The 18,543-nt window shown below is 36.7% G+C and overlaps 1 protein-coding gene across 1 annotated transcript; it reads left to right on the top strand.

The window, feature by feature from the left end:
- Positions 1–1,491: 1,491 nt before the first annotated feature.
- LOC123878556 (zinc finger protein OZF-like) lies at positions 1,492–18,290 on the top strand. The gene is made up of 2 exons (XM_045925831.1): positions 1,492–1,826; positions 16,913–18,290. The coding sequence occupies exons 1-2, from the start codon at positions 1,715–1,717 to the stop codon at positions 18,070–18,072; spliced, it is 1,272 nt and encodes a 423-aa protein (XP_045781787.1). The 5' UTR covers positions 1,492–1,714; the 3' UTR covers positions 18,073–18,290.
- Positions 18,291–18,543: the final 253 nt, after the last annotated feature.

The raw sequence follows: 18,543 nt of genomic DNA, 5'->3' as shown, positions 1-18,543 counted from the left end.
GTAATTTTATTATATTACGAGCTGATGCCCGCAATGATAGTTCTCGTGGATATAGGTTTTTAAAAATCCCGTGGGAACTCTTTGATTTTCCGGGATAAAAAGTAGCTATGTGTTAATCGATGGTATAATCTACTTCCATTTTAAATTTCAACCAAAACCTTTCGGGAGTTTTTACGTGAAACAGTAACAAACATACACACATACATACACACAAACTAACATTAGTGTACCTATTAGTGTGATTATCATTCACGGCGTACGCCTTTTGCTAAAGAAACAATTTTATCGTATCGTATTCGTTGAACTTTAAAAAGTTTAACTTTAAAATGTTTAGACACACACAGTTTTCGAAAAAATCTGTTGTCTGAATTTAATATATCACTTTATTAACACTCTACTCTTCTACTGGTTTAAGGCTGAGTTCATAGAATGCACTTTGATTTTTCTCAGACTTAAGTTACTGTTGAAACGAGACGGCGTTATACCGCTTGTATAAATCTGTCCCGTTTTATCTGAAACTTAAGTCTAACCAAAGTCAAAGTGTGCCCTATAGATTTCAACCTAAGACTAGACGTGCAAAAGATGTTTCTTTCATGCTATATTAATGACTAGAGGATGCCCGCGACTTCGTCCGCGTGGATCTAGATTTTTACAGATCCCGTGGGAACTGTTTGATTTTTCCGGGATAAAAAGTTTCCTATTTCAATTACACGGACGCAACATACCCCGGTACCCAATATCATACAAATCGGTTTAGTGGATGGGACTTTAGGAATCCCGTGGGAACTCTTTGATTTTCCGGGATAAAAAGTAGCTTATGTCCGTCCCCGGGAAATAAGCCAGCCCTGTACCAAATTTCGTCAGAATCGGTTACACTGTTGGGCCGTGAAAAAGTAGCAGACAAACAGACAGACAGACACACTTTCGCATTTATAATATTAGTATGGATTATAGCTGAACAGTTCTATATGTTATTTCTTACACTTGTTGTTTTCTATTGGAACTGATGAAATACAACAAAGAATCTTCTTTTTTTTTAAATAATATTTCTCTTTATACTCCCCTTTCCCCTCCAATTAAGCGTAAACTTGTGCCAGTAGTGGGTACGACAATAGTGCAACGGGTGGGGTTTGAACCGTCGACCTTTTGGAAGTCAGTCCGCTCCTCAACCGTTGAGCTATCGAGGCTCATATCTACATAAACAATTCGGATTCGGCGTTGCTGCAATACTTATTAACCCCCGACCCAAAAAGAGGGGTGTTATAAGTTTGACGTGTGTATCTGTGTATCTGTCTGTGGCATCGTAGCGCCTAAACGAATGAACCGATTTTAATTTAGTTTTTTTTGTTTGAAAGGTGGCTTGATCGAGAGTGTTCTTAGCTATCATCCAAGAAAATCGGTTCAGCCGTTTGGAAGTTATCAGCTTTTTTCCAGTTACTGTAACCTTCACTTGTCGGGGGTGTTATAAATTTTTAATTTACACTTGTTTATCCAATAGTCTAACGCGAATTTACTATTTCTCTCTTAAATATTAAAGCGGGGGCTTAGATTGATAAAACTAGAAGTGGAGATTTAGGGTATTAATATTGAAGTAGCAATAAAGTCGACGAAAGTAATTCTATCGTTTTGTTTTGTAGGTAATCAACGGTTGGTCATCAAAAGTGAAAGGACCGACACGCCCACGGAGATTAATATTAACGATGAAGTCAAGAAGATGGCTAAAAAAACTAAAACCACTGTAGTTAATTTACCTAAGATACGCTACATCACTATTGTGAGAGGACTGTCCAAGAGTATTACAAATTCTGTTAAAATTTCCGAAAAGGGTAAACATAGTAATAATTTTGAAGTTGTATTAGCACATTCGAATGCAACGCCGATTCGGAGTCATGACGGATTCGCCTATTCCTGTTGCTTTTGTGCGGAGCAGTATGTGAATCCGGCGGACTTAAAAACCCATACTTTGACGAAACACAACACCACCCGTGACAGACAAGGGTACATGAAGAAACAAACCTCGAACGGATACGCACTCAAGCTTGATATAACACAGTTGAAGTGTAACGAATGTGACCAAAGTATTGACACTTTAGAAGGGTTGTTGGACCATTTGCAAAACGAGCACAAAAAACTTATCTACACGGATATAAAGAACCAGATTATACCATTCAAATTTGACGGTGGAGACCTTCGATGTGTCATGTGCCCTGTCGTGTTCAGCAAATTCAAAATTCTCTTAGAACACATGCACACGCATTACAGAAATTATGTCTGTGAAATCTGTGACTACGGCTGTTTTAACCGTAGAGCGATGTTAAACCACAAGGGGACACATAAAACTGGATCCTTCGAATGCAGCAAATGCAACAAAGTCTTCGCTACACACCAGAGACGGTTAGCGCACGATAATTCTGTCCACAGATACATGAACAAACCTAACAAGTGCGGGATCTGTAATGAAAGATTCAAAAGCATCCAAATGAAGGACCAACACATGATCAACACGCACGGAATGTCGCCTGTGATTCGCAAATGTTTGGCCTGTGACGAAACTTTCACAAGCCAGTACTCGTTGCGGATACACAATCAAAGGTATCATATGATGGAAAGGCGTTTCCCATGTAAGGAGTGCGACATGAAATTTTATACCGGAGGGCAGTTAAAATACCATATGTTGAAGCATACGGGGCGGAAGGATTTCCAGTGCGACGTTTGCTTGAAGTGGTTCACGAGGAAGTGCGTTTTGCGCGAGCATATGCGCATTCATACAAACGACAGGCGGTTCACTTGTCTGCAGTGCGGTCGGGGGTTCGTGCAGAAGTGCAGCTTGCGTGGTCACATGCGATCGGTGCATGGAGAGGGTGATAAGGCAGCGTCTATGACATAGTAACTATAACAAGTGTAAATTAATAACACCCCCGACAAGTGAAGGTTACTGTAACTAGACAAGAGCTGATAACTTTCGAACGGCTGAACCGATTTTCTTGGGTTGTAGCTAAGAACACTCTCGATCAAGGCACCTTTTCAAACAAAAAAAAACTAAATTGAAATCGGTTCATTACTTTAGGAGCTACGGACAGATACACAGATACACACGTCAAAATTATAACACCCCTCTTTTTGGGTCGGGGGTTAGTAAAATTACCCTTTTATTTCCCAACTAGATGATGCTCGCGACTTTGTCCGCGTGATTTAAGTTTTTAAAAAACCCGCGGGAACTATTTGAATTCCCGGGATGTTAACCCTGTACCAAATTTTACATAAATCGAATAAACGAGTGAGCCTTTATAAATCCCGTGGGAACTCTTTGATCTTCCGGGATAAAACGTAGCCTATGTATGTCCATCCCCGGGATGTAAGGTAACTCAAATTCTATTTAATTAAATGTGTGATTAAGGTCACTTCTTTAGTTTTATTTATAACAAGAAGATGCCCGCGACTTCGTCCGCCTGGATTTAGGTTTTTAAAGATCCCGTGGGAACTGTTTGGTTTTCCGGGATAAAATACCTATGTCAATTGTAGGGACGCAAGGTAACTCGGTACCTTTCATACAAGTCGGTTAAGCGGATTGGTTTTTAGGAATCCCGTGGGAACTCTTTGATTTTCCGGGACAAAAAGTAGCCTATGTCCGTCCCCGGGGTATTAGCTGACCCTGTACCAAACGTCAGAATCGGTTAAAATGTTGGGCCCTGAAAAGATAGCAGACAGACAGACAGACACACTTTCGCATTTATAATATTAGTATGGATTACTTAATATAATATGTACATAGTAAAACTATGAAAATTAGTATATACTGATAAATAAGTTAAGTTAGTAATTAAAATTAAAATTTCACTGAATAGGTATAATAATATTATGTTGTAAGGATAACAATTAAGAGGGCTCTCTCCGTCACTCGCTTCATACAATCGTAGTTCCAATTTCATTTGAATATTAAGCAACCGAAGTCCATGAAATGTTGCACACATATTCTAGAAACTAATATCTATGTTTTCCAGATTTCTGTTAAAATATTCGGTTTCAAAGTAACGCGGTCTTAAAAATTTACATACAAATCTTTGAGCCCCTGTAATTTTAACACTACATATATTTAGAAAAATCTAAAACACCACAGGCACAGATATTAGTTTCTAGAATATGTCTGCAAAATTTCATGGACTTTGGTTGCTTAATATTCAAATGAAATTGGAACTACGATTGTATGAAGCGAGTGACGGAGAGAGCCCTGTTAAAACTCGTACATATTTTGCTTATAATTTTAGTATTAAATAGGTTAGGTATTTCATTTAGTTACAATAGCTATATGCTCTATTATTTCCACTTATTGTTCTTGTTAAATAAAATTACATACTGGCAAAAAATATACAAAATATTTATTAATGAAGGATAAAAATTATACTTGTTTAAAGTGTTAACGATTTTACTTAACAGGGCTCTATCTCCGTCACTTACTATCGTCACTTATTATATAATCCTATAAAGATGATACTGCCATGATTGGCGCTATTAGAATGCCATAAGCCTACTTTGTCGTATTAGTTTACAAATTGCGAAAAGCCAAATTTTTGAATTTCGCGGTTAGACCCGTTTAGTGCACCTTAAGTTAGATAATTTTACGTAAAGGAAACATTCTCTTATTTCTAAAAAGAAGCAAAACTGCATTCAAAATTTTTTCAAAATACGCTCACCCGGGAATAGAACCAGCTAAAAATAAAAAAAATCAACACTCGCTATTTTTTTGTCGACTAGTGGAATATAATAGCCAGTGTTGATTTTTTGAATTTTTAGCCTAAAACTGTTTAACAATTTTCGCGCCAAGATTTTTAGTCAATCTTGTGAATTAAAGAATAGTCCAATAAGTTAGTTTGTATTTAATAATGTTTTATATTATGTTCTTCTTAATAAACATTATCTTAACTACGAACTGGTTATGTGTTTTACTTGCAATTCTAATTATTTATTAAAATATGCTTAAATTATATTGTTTCTGTCAGTAACTAAATCAAAGTCAGAAAGAGGAGAAACATATCTGGAAAGTTAAAGTGATACAACAGGAGATTCAGACTAAACGTGCATAGATTTTTTTTCTTTTTAAAGAATACTAGCCGTGCTTATCCTGACTAATACTCCCCTTTCCCCTCCAATTAAGCGTAAAGCTTGTGCCAGGAGTGGGTACGACAATAGTGCAACGGGTCGGGTTTGAACCGCCGACCTTTCGGAATTCAGTCCGCTCCTCAACCGTTGAGCTATCGAGGCTATAATTCAAAATTACCTTTTCTTTATAGGTCTCAATCGGCAAAAAGCCGTCTTTACCGGAGACAGGGCTGACAAAATCCTTCGCGAACAAGACTCGAGCATAGGTGTTAAAGTTGGGAAAAAGAACCACAAAGGTACTAAGCGAAATAATCAGAGTTTAAGAACTACACGCGTTCAAGAAGTTGAGAAGCATAGAAATAATTTGCTAGAGGTATTGCTGAATTCTAACGCTACTATGATTAGACACCGAGGAGACCAGGGCTACGTATGTAGCTTCTGCACTGAACAATACCCTTTGGCGGCGGATTTGAAAATGCATACACTACAAACCCACGACGAAGACGCACTGAGAAAAGTGATTCAGGACATGAGGATCTACACAACGAAACTAGACATAACATCGCTACAGTGTGAACTCTGCCAGAGCGATATGTCTACAATAGAACAACTAATGGAACACTTAATCAAAATACACAAGCGGAAAATATACAAAGATATAAAAAATCATATGATACCATTCAAGTTTAAAGGTGACGACGTCAAATGCGCCATTTGCTCGGCCAAATGTTCCACATTTAGACTCTTAACTGTGCACATGAACAAACATTATAGGAATTACGTTTGCGACACCTGCGGTGCTGGATTCGTCAACCGGGACATTCTACGGGGTCATATGAGGATACACAAGACTGGGACCTTCAATTGTGACCTTTGCCCCAAAACCTTTGACACGCGACTCAAGAAATTGGCGCATATTAACGTGGTGCACAAAAAGGCGAGGATGACGCAAAAATGCGGGTACTGCAATGAAGCGTTTTCGGATTACCAAAAAAAGTTGGCGCATTTGTACCGCGAGCATGGCGTGAAGCTTCTAGAGTTTAAATGCGATGTTTGTGACAAAACGTATAACAGACATACGACTCTACGGAACCATGTAAGGAATGCCCATTTAAACGAGAGGGAGGTCAAATGCGCTGTGTGTGAGACTAAATTCTTCTCTCGGAACACTTTGAAGATGCATATGTTGACACACACGGGCCAGCGCGATCACCATTGCGAGTTATGTGGAAAAACCTTCGCGAGGAGGTTTACCCTAGACCAACACATGCGGGTGCATACGAAAGAAAGAAAACCATCGCCACAATACTTGATCATCGTGGAATCGGACGCTGAATCTGATCAGGAAAACTGCTTAGATTATTTAATGTAGTCTTAATGAAATACAAATTGTTGTGCATGAATACAAACTGGTTTTATTCCCTTCATACTAATTTCATTCATTGTGTTTTCTTTCACGATTTCTTGCGATGTTCAAACTCTGAAAAGAAATATTTCATAGGAACAACGAAAATATGATGTTTTTTTCATAATATACAGGTCGTTTGGTAATTATTAGTATATAATGACAACACGTACCCATGCTACTTTGATCTGATAAACACAATGCTAAAGTATAATGACGAAATAAAATTATAAAAATTTCCATACAAAATTGAAAAAAAAATTATGTCAAAATTTTCATGACCCTAACGTGCCCTAACTCACTGAAATCGTTGGCCATCTTTAGATAGGCCAAGTTCAACGATCTCAGTGACTTAGGGCACGTTAGGGCCATGAAAACTGACATATTTTTTTTTTTAATTTTGTATGGAAATTTTTATAATTTTACTTCAGCATTGTATTTATCAGATCAAAGTAGCATGGGTACGTGTCGTGATGATATACCTACTAATTACCAAACACCCTGTATATCTAACTAATATTTTTAAGTGCATATCAAAGTCGAACCTCGCGTTTCTATGCGTCCTAACCGCCTTAAGACTGCTGGGCTACGGCTTCTCTATCCTTCAGTACCAAAATTTCTATTTAGTCTAAGCGACTGCTAACGCCATCTAGTAGAGATACATTACAGTTTTGGAAACTGAACAGTTATGTCACAAAGAGGAGACACATGTGGAAGTTAAAGTGATACGTCAAGAGTTTCAGCAAAAACATACATACAAATTCAAAATTACCTTTTCTTTATAGGTCTCAATCAGCAAATAACCATCTTTACTGGAGACAGAGCGGATGAAATCCTTCACAATATACAAGAATCGAGCATAGATGGCGTTAAAGTCGAGAAAAAGAATCACAGAGGTATTAAACAAAGGAATCAGACACGCGTTCAAGAAGTTGAGAAACATCGAAAGAATTTGCTAGAAATATTGGTGAATTCTAACGCAACGCCTATTAGACATCGAGGGGACCAGGGCTACGTATGTAACTTCTGCACTGAAGCATACCATTTGGCGGCGGATTTGAAAACGCATACACTACAATTCCACGATGAAGACGCACTGAAAAACGTCGTTCAGGACATGAGGATCTACACAGTGAAACTAGATATAACCTCCTTACAATGTGCGATCTGTCAGAGCGACATGTCTACAATAGAACAGCTGATGGACCACTTGGTCACAACACACAAGCGGAAAATATACACAGATATAAAAAACCATATTATACCTTTCAAATTCAAGGGCGACGATCTGAAATGTGCCATTTGCTCGATCACATGTTCCACATTTAGACTTTTAACGGAGCATATGAACAAGCATTATAAAAATTACGTTTGCGATTCTTGCGGTGCCGGATTCGTCAACCGCGACCTTTTAAGAAGTCATTTGAGGATACACAAGACGGGGACGTTTGCGTGTGACTTTTGTCCCAAAACGTTTGATACGCGCGTCAAGAAATACTCGCACATGAATGTGGTGCACAAGAAGTCGAGTATTACCAGAAAATGCGGGTACTGCAACGAATCGTTCATGGATTACCACAAGAAGATGGAGCATTTGTATCGCGTGCACGGCGCAAAGAAGGTAGAATTCAAATGTGATCAGTGTGACAAAACGTACAAGAAAGATACGAATTTAAGGCGCCACGTAAGGAATGCCCATTTGAACGAGAAGCGAGTCAAATGCGATGAGTGCGATATGACATTCTTCTCTCGGAGCACTATGAAGACGCATATGCTGAGACACACGGGCCAGCGCGACCACCACTGTGAATTGTGTGGGAACACTTTTGCTAGGAGGTTTACCCTCAATCAACACATGCGGGTGCATACGAAAGAACGCCGAAATGTGAGACGAGAATCATCGCCACAGTATTTGATCATCGCGGAATCGGACGCCGAAGCTGATCCCTAATAAATTGAAAATAAGTGTTACAGAAATACAAACTGTTGCGTATTAATAGACACTGGTTTTACTGAAAGAGTCCAATCCAAATAACTATATTTATTCAAATAGATTTTTTTTTAATTTTATACTTATACTAGATATTCATGAATTATGAATAACCATTCAAAACAAATGTAAATTAAAAATTTATATTACCCCCGACAAGTGAAGGTTACAAACGGCTGAACCGGTTTTTTTGGATCTGTTTATCCTTAGATTAAGGACTCAAAATCGTACTTTTGACATGAAAGTTAACAAAAAGCAAATTATGCCGAGTACGTTCTCAAAATGTATGATGGTACCATTTTTAACCCCCGACCCAAAAAGAGGGATGTTATAAGTTTGACGTGTGTATCTGTGTATCTGTCTGTGGCACCGTAGCTCCTAATGAACCGATTTTAATTTAGTTTTTTTTTGTCTGAAAGGTGGCTTGATCGAGAGTGTTCTTAGCTATAATCCAAGAAAATCAGTTCAGCTGTTTGAAAGTTATTAGCTCTTTTCTAGTTAACCACTGTACCTAACCTTCACTTGTCGGGGGCGTTATAAATTTTTAATTTACACTTGTGTTCTTATTCAATGCGTAACAACGAGTACATAATATTGCAACCGGCAGGATTCGTGCCTCGTGTTTCTATGGGTATTACGCCTTTGGCACTTATGAGTTACTAGCTGATACCCGCGACTTCGTTCGCGTGGATGAAGGTTTTTTAAAATTCCCGTGGGGACTCTTTGATTTTCCGGGATAAAAAGTAGCCTATGTGCTAATCCAGGGTATAATCTATCTCCATTCTAAATTTCAGCCCAAGCCGTCCAGTAGTTTTTGCGTGAAGGAGTAACAAACATACACACACACACACACACACACACATACAAACTTTCTCCTTTATAATATTAGTGTGATGACTGCTAGGTTACGGCTCCTCTATCCTTCAGTGCAGAAATCTTAAATATGTATCAATTTAGTCTAAGCGACTGCTAACGCCATCTAGTAGAGATACTTCAGTTATGGAAACTGAACAGCTGTCACGAAGAAGAGACACATATCTGGGAAAATCGTACATACAAATTCAAAATTACCTTTTCTTTATAGGTCTCAATCAGCATATCTTTACCGGAGACAGGGCGGACGAAATCCTTGACGATATACAAGAGTCGAGCATAGGTGGTGATAAAGTTGACCGAGGCGTTAAAGTTGGGAAAAAGAACTACAAAGGTACTAAGCAAAGGAGTCTGAAAAAATTGAAAACGATACGCGTTCTAGAAGTGGAGAAGCATAGAAAGAATTTGCTAGAAATATTGGTGAATTCTAACGCGACGCCGATAAGACACCGAGGGGACCAGGGCTACGTGTGTAACTTCTGCACTGAAGCATACCATTTGGCAGCGGATTTGAAAATGCATACACTACAATTCCACGATGAAGACGCACTGAAAAACGTCGTTCAGGAAATGAGGATCTACACAGTGAAACTAGATATAACCTCCTTACAATGTGCGATCTGTCAGAGCGACATGTCTACAATAGAACAGCTAATGGACCATTTAATCACAATGCACAAGCGGAAAATATACACAGATATAAAAAACCATATTATACCTTTCAAATTCAAGGGCGACGATCTGAAATGTGCCATTTGCTCGATCACATGTTCCACATTTAAACTTTTAACGGAACATATGAACAAGCATTATAGGAATTACGTTTGCGACTCTTGCGGTGCTGGATTCGTCAACCGCGACATTTTAAGAAGTCATTTGAAGATACACAAGACGGGAACCTTTGCGTGTGACTTTTGTCCCAAAACGTTTGATACGCGCGTCAAGAAATCTTCGCACATGAACGTGGTGCACAAAAAGTTGAGTAGGACGCAAAAATGCGGGTACTGTAACGAAGCGTTCATGGATTACCACCAGAAGTTGGCGCATCTGTACCGCGTACACGGCGGTAGGAAGGTAGAATTCAAATGTGAACTTTGTGAGAAAACTTACAAGAAACATGCGACTTTAAAGTGCCACATACGAAATGTCCATTTAAACGAGAGGGAGGTCAAATGCGATGTGTGCGATATGACTTTCTTCTCTCGGAGGGTTATGAAGACGCATATGCTGAGACACACGGGCCAGCGCGACCATCATTGCGAATTATGTGGAAAAACTTTCGCTAGAAGGTGTACCCTCAATCAACACATGCGTGTGCACACGAAAGAACGCCGAGATATGAGAAGAGAACCATCACCACAATATTTGGTGATCACGAAATCGGATGCTGAAGTCAAAAACCTTTGATTTTTAACCCCCGATCCAAAAAGCCCAGGGGTATTATAAATTTGACGTGTGTATCTGTGTATCTGTCTGTGGCATCGTAGCTCCTAAACTAATGAACCGATTTTAATTTAGTATTTTTTTTTTGTTTGAAAGGTTGCTTGATCGAGAGTGTTCTTAGATATAATCCAAGAAAATCGGTTCAGCCGTTTGAAAGTTATCAGCTCTTTTCTAGTTACTGTAAACTTCACTTGTCGGGGGTGTTATAAATTTTTAATTTACACTTGTTAAAATGTAGCATTACTAAAATACAAATTGATGTGTATTAATACAAACTGGTTTTATTAAAATTTGAATCCGATCCAATAAACTCAAAACTATCTTTATTCTAATAGAGATTACGGTCAAGTCAAGAGTGAATACCTAGGCATCTTCTAGGCAAGAGCTCTCCATCATAGCTGCATGATCACTTACCTGCAAGTCTGATTGCAGCCAACCTCTAGTCTATACATGAAAGAAAAAGTTGTTTTATACCATTCATTTATATTTATCTAGCTGATGCCCGCGACTTCGTTCGCGTGGATGTAGTTTTTTTAAAATCTCGTGGGAACTCTTTGATTTCCCTGGATAAAAAGTAGCCTATGTGCTAATCCAGAGTATAATCTATCTCCATTCTAAATTTCAACCCAATCCGTCCAGTAGTTTTTACGTGAAGGAGTAACAAACATACACACACACACATACAAACTTTCGCCTTTATAATAGCGTGATGTAAATTAATGGAATTTGGATATCATCAATGTGATATTTTGCACTATTATGGAATGGTACAAAATATCACATCGATGGTTTAGTTTACAAATTTTAGTAACGAAACAATAGTCGATTTTACAGGAGAGCTGTTTGAAACTAGCAAAAAAATATTAGATAATTTGAACACAGTTTAGCATCTGTCACAAATCAAGACTTATTGAAATTATTATTAATATCTAGATTTTGAACAGCATTTCTGTAAAATCGACAATTGTGTAGATTTAAAAAAAAAAATATGAACCATGCTAATCATGACTAATACTCCACTTACCCCTCCAATTAAGCGTAAAGCTTATGCCAGGAGTGGGTACGACAATAGTGCAACGGGTGGGGTTTGAACCGCCGACCTTTCGGAAGTTTGTCCATTCCTCAACCGTTGAGCTATCGAGGCTCTAAAAGTGTTAGCTCTAGTTAGCTATTGGGAATCAAGCAAGCCATCGATATTAGAAAATTATTCAAATAAAAACCTCCAAACTTAACTAAAATAAATGCTATTTATAATTTTTATTAGTATATACTGTATACCTACTTTAATACAGGCATAACATAGCACTCTTTGACAACAGCTATTGGGAACTAAGCAAGCCATCGATATTAGGAAATTATTCAAATAAAAACCTCCAAACTTAATCAACTTAACTAAAATAATAAATAGGTACTATTTATAATTTTTATTAGTGTATACTTTAATACACATATAACATAGAACACATTAACATTTTCTAAATAATAATTTTTAAGTACAATCAAAAATTGTGGAAATGACAGGATTCGAATCTCGCGTTTCTGGATATCGTGCCATGAGCGCCTAAAACCGCTAGGATACCGTTTTTCTATCCTTCAGTGCCGAATTTTTTTTTCTGTCATCTGGCTTTACACAGATTAGCCATGTCCATTTATCCATTTATCCACTGCTACATAAGATTATAATACCACAACAACATGGATTTGTGCAGAAACGCTCAACAGTAACTAATCTTCTTGTTTTTTCTTCCCAGTTATTTGAAGATTTAGATAACAACAGACAAACAGACTGCATTTATACGGACTTTCAAAAAGCTTTTGACAGGGTAGATCATAAACGCTTATTAGAAAAATTAGCTTATAACGGTATACGTGGTGATCTTTGGCGATGGTTTAAATCATACATATCAGGTCGTACTCAAAGAGTTATTATCAGTGGTCATGAATCTAAATTGGTTATGATTACTTCTGGAGTTCCTCAAGGATCAATTCTTGGACCTCTTTTATTTATTTTATTCATAAACGATATTCATGAATGCTTTAAGCATAGTAATTTCCTACTATATGCAGATGATCTTAAAATATTTAAAACAATTGAACTACGAGATAATCATGACCATCTTCAAGCTGATTTAAATAGATTTACTATATATTGTTCACAAAATAAACTTAATCTAAGCCTAAATAAATGTAAGCATATTACTTTTACAAAAAAGAAATCCGCTAGCTACTATACATATTCGCTCTGTGGAGAGGCTCTAGAGAAGGTTAGTGATATTAAAGATCTAGGAATAACATTGGATAGTAAGTTACATTTAGACACGCATGTACAAAATATTGTGAATAAAGCATATAAAATGTATGGATTTATAATGCGGACCGGTACTAATTTCAAGAGAGTTGCTACCTATCTACATTTGTATAAATCGCTTGTTCGCGCTCAACTGGAATATGCTGTTTGTATTTGGAATCCCTATTACGATAAATATGTTAAGAGATTAGAAACTATACAAAAAAATTTTTTACGGAGGATGCACTATAAATGCACAAGAGGATACCTTCCCTATGACCAACTTCTTTTAAAATATAATATACTAGACTTACAGTCGAGGCGCAAACAACTTGAAGCTATGCTCTTATTTGATCTGTGTCATAACAAATACGATTGTATTCCCTTAACTCGTAAACTCTGCTATAAAGTACCAGTTAGAAGTCATGTACGTAGTAATCAGACGCATAAACTTTTTGCTATTATAAAATGTCGTACAAATTCTGGCAAACGCTCACCACTATGGAGAATGACACAGTCATATAATGCATGCTTTGGTAATATTGATATCTTTTCGACTCGCGTGGGCTCTTTCAAGAAGCTGGTCATAGATTCTCTTAAAAATAATAATACTATATTAAACTAAGGCTGTAGGATAATTAGAATATAGACGATAAATTAACTAATATATTTTTAATTACAACACTAATATTAATTTATAGATGTAACTATGTAGTAAAGTATAATTAATAATATGTGGTTGACGTAGTGGGTAGCACATATAATATTACTATATCTATATTATTACTGTTTTTTACCGCTTGTGTGCTACCGTTTGTTAATCCAAAAAATAAATAAATGTCAAGTTTGTAATTATTTACAAGTTAGGGAAACTAAGTATGGACCTCGTCTGTGCCGGCACTCGCCGACACGCGCGCGGCGCCCCTTTAAAGCGCTTCCCAGTCAGTTCCACCACCAGCAAACGCCAACACAGACGAAGTCCTGCTGAAATTTCAGATATGTACCTATCTATTTAGTCTAAAGGACTGTTAACGCCATCTAGTAGAGACACATTACAATTATTAAAACTACTTTTAAAGGCTTATAATTATAGTGAAGTTCTTTTGATCGAGAAATGACATTATTGCTTTAAATACTATTTATATTTTTTACTGTAGTGTTTACCTACACTTTAAGGAAAATTTCTAAAAATAAATAAAATTAAAATACATATCAGAAAATTCAAAAGTAATTTAACTTATATTTTGTCAAAACATACCTACATAAAACTAACGTTAAATACGAAACTAATTGATATTTTTATGAACTTTATTTATTTTTTAACAATGAAACTAATAACAATTAAATTTTAGCAATAAACTATTCCGTTTTAAACGGTAAGTTTGTTGAATCGCTTTGAGCCCCAGTGAAAAAATTCAGTAATGTTAATTTTTCGTTTTAGGTAAAGTCTACAATACCGTCTGTAAAGAAGTGGTAACAAGTGAAATTGAAGTGACCATAAAAAGACTATCCAACTCAGATACAAATGATGATATAGAAATTATAGAAGATTCAAATGATGATATAGAAATTACAGAACATTCACAAGAAATAATGAAATCAAAATGCAAAAACAAAAAGATCAAAGTAAAACCACTAAAAGAGCTGACTAAACATTATAATAATATAAAAGAAATCCTTGACGGCTCTAATGCTACTCCTATACATGGTAAAAATGATATTGGGTACATGTGCTGCTATTGCCCACACCAATATCCCGATCCTGCCGATTTGAAGGTGCACACTTTAGAAAAACATAAAGACACAGAAGATACAGAACCCACCTTCCTCAAGAAGAGAGACTTAAAGAAATACCACGTAAAAGTTGATATAACAGGACTAAAGTGTAAATTGTGTGAAAAAACTTTGAACAATTTAGAAGACTTGATCACGCATTTAAAAAATGAGCATAACAGAAAAATATATACAGATATAAAGAACCACATCGTGCCATTCAAATTTGAGAGTGACGAATTAAAATGTTTTGTATGTTTTAACGTTTACACAAAGTTTAAGATGCTTTTGGAACATATGCACAAACACTGTAGAAATTTCATATGTGATTTGTGCGATTCGGGGTTCTTTAACCGCCGATCGTTGTTGAACCACGCAAAAACCCATGAATTGGGAGAGTTCAAATGTAAGCATTGCGAAAAAGTATTCAACAGTATCCAGAAGAAGTACTCCCACGAACGCACGGTCCATGTCCATGGATACTTGTTGAATAAATGTGGGTACTGTAATGAAAAGTTTCCCGGGTACAGATCGAAAGCTGTGCACATGAAAACTGTCCACGGGATCGGTTTACAGCCTGTCAAATGTCAAGCGTGTGATAAGACTTACTGTAATAAGGACTCGTTGGGAAAACACATAAAACGCCATCACTTGATGGAAAACCGGTACAGTTGTTCAGAATGTGACATGAAGTTCTATGGGAGCAAAGATTTGGCGGTGCATATGGTTAAACATACGAAGACGCGCAGTTATGAGTGCAAGGTTTGCCTGAAGCGGTACGGAAGGCAGACCACTTTGAAGGAGCATATGCGCATACATGACAATGATCGTCGATTCAAATGTGAGCCATGTGGGATGGGATTTGTACAGAAATGCAGCTGGCGACGGCACATGGTAGCTAAACATGGGAAGAAGGTTTAAATACGTTTAATCATAAGCTGTCTTAGTAATAATAGGTATCTACAATTCCTATGGTTGTTATTGATAATAATCTGCAATACTAAATATAATAACTATAATTAATTACTAACTTTTAATTAGAGCTAATTTTTCAAGCGCCTCAAGTCATAATGTCTTTATTCCTCAGTTAAAGTTTATATGGCGATTGAAAATTAAGCCCTTAGTTTTATTATCTGCATAGATAGTTTAATGATTTTATTAATGAAATGAATTGTTCATTCGCCAGAAAGATGATCTTATTAGGGTTCCGTACCTCAAAAGGAAAAACGGAACCCTTATAGTATCACTTTGTTGCCTGTCGGTCTATCTGTCTATCTGTCCGTCGTGTCTGTCAAGAAACCTATAGGGTACTTCCCGTTGACCTAGAATCATGAAATTTAGCAGGTAGGTCTTATAGCATAAGTACAGGAATAAATCTGAAAACCACGAATTTGTGGTTACATCATTAAAAAAAATTAAAATGTGTTTTAATTTTCAAAGTAAGATAACTATACCAAGTGGGGTATCATATGAAAGGGCTTTGCGTGTGATTTCTGAATCAGATTTTTGTTTATTTTTATGTTTGATAGTCTTTGATTTATCGTGCAAAATGTTGGAAAAAATACCCGAGCACGGAACCCTCAGTACGCGAGTCTGACTCGCACTTGGCCAGTTTTTCTATAGTTTTGTTGCTGAAGAATTATTTTTTTTCTAGTTTAATGAATTAATTCTTAGTTGTAATCTAGGTATTTAAAATGTTTGTACCATCACTATTTTCATTCATGATAATTATAGATTCACCTCTACATACTAATATTTTAAATAAGCTACGTAATATTTGTTTCATTCTCGATGAACTTGAAATAAATTGTTTTTAAACACGTAGGAGTAAAATCGAAATAAAATTTGTTTAAAAATATTTCTTATTATTTGTAACATGATCTAGGAAACACAATTATATTACTATCACATACCTAAAACGAAGACTCAGCCCATATCAATAACTTAAATAACTGTTATTCTATATTTTTATACAATTCTGAGGAAGAAAATTGCGCGAAAGTGAGAAGTGATATAGATAAATAATATTTCCTTTTCTTTATAGGTTCACGACGTCACAAAACAATTGAAATCTATATTGGAGAGTCGTCTAAAAACCCTAAAAGGGAGAGACCTAGAAGGATAGAGCCAGAGATAATATTTAATAAAAAGGGCGGAGAATTACAGAAACACCGGTTTAATCTGAGACAGATTTTGCTAAACACTAACGCAACTCCCATACGCTGTAGAGGCGGCATCGGCTATGCGTGCTGCTTTTGCACTGAACAATTTCCAGACGCGGCGGACTTAAAAAAGCACACGATCGAATTCCACGACGAAAAGACCAGCCTCAACTTCATGAAGGGCAAAGACATGTACAAGTTTCACGTCAAGCTTGATATAACAGCGCTCAAATGTAACATTTGTAACACAGACGTAGAAACTTTAGAACAAGTCATAGATCACTTGAAGGACGTTCATAATAAAGAAATGTTCACTGATATAAAGCATCAAATGTTGCCGTTTAAGTTTGATACTGAAAGGCTGCAATGTTGTATTTGTCATAACACTTACCACAAATTCAAGTCTCTGCTAGAGCACATGAATGTTCATTACCGGAATCATGTTTGCGAGGTGTGTGACGCCGGATTCGTCAGTCGCGTGATTCTCGCGCAGCATGCAGAGAGCCACAAACTCGGCACTTTCAACTGCGATTACTGTGCGAAAACCTTTGACACGTTCAGGAAGAAACGTTCTCACGAAAAGTGCATACATACCCATTCCGCTACATTAAACAAATGCGGGTATTGCAACGAGAAATTCAAAGACTACCGCAAGAAGGAAAGACATTTGACTGAAGTGCACGGAATAACTTCGCTGACATTGAACTGCCAAGCTTGCGACAAGACTTTTAACAACCAGAAGGAGTATTCGATACATTTGCGAAGGTTGCATTTGATGGATAAACGGTTCAAGTGTACAGAATGTGACATGTCCTTCTTTTCCTCGGCGGAGTTGAATTGTCACACGGTAAAGCATACGGGTGTGAGGAAGTTCGAGTGTGAAGTTTGCCACAAGGCGTATGGACGCATGAAGACTCTGCGTGAACATATGAGGATACATATGGACGATCGTCGATTTAAATGCGAGCATTGTGGACAAGCGTTCGTGCAAAAGTGCAGTTGGCGGGGACATATGCGCTCAAAACATGGCGAGCAAGTTTAGATAGATAAATCTTTATTGCACACAAAAACATGAAAAGGAAACAACACAAAAGGAAGAAACAGAAAAAAAAACAATTGTGTGCAAAGGCGGCCTTATTGCTTAGAGCAATCTCCACCAGGCAACCTTATTACCTTTACAGTTTAGTTTGCGTTTAACAATTAATTTATTCATATTGTTATTTAAATTCTGAATTTTATAATGTTTATTGTATATTATGGGCTTTTTTATTGAATAAATCGATTCTATTTTACTTTGTGGTTGTTTTAATTGATCAGAATCGAAAAATTCCAATCGTTATTCTGTTTAAATTGAAATTGAAAGATTTCTTATTTAAAAAATCTTTTACAAGTGTTTTTAAAGAGTTAAGTGAATCTCTACCATCTATTGTTGTTATAACAGTTATGATTTTATAAAAGATTTTTTTTAATTTTACAAATGAAACACCAAGCAATAAGATATACGTTTAAAGCG

The sequence above is a fragment of the Maniola jurtina genome, chromosome 26 (assembly GCF_905333055.1).
Source record: "Maniola jurtina chromosome 26, ilManJurt1.1, whole genome shotgun sequence".
In the NCBI taxonomy this organism is placed as follows: domain Eukaryota; kingdom Metazoa; phylum Arthropoda; class Insecta; order Lepidoptera; family Nymphalidae; genus Maniola; species Maniola jurtina.
The sequence above is the reverse complement of the archived record's forward strand: the minus strand, read 5'-3'. Positions and strand labels throughout refer to the sequence as shown.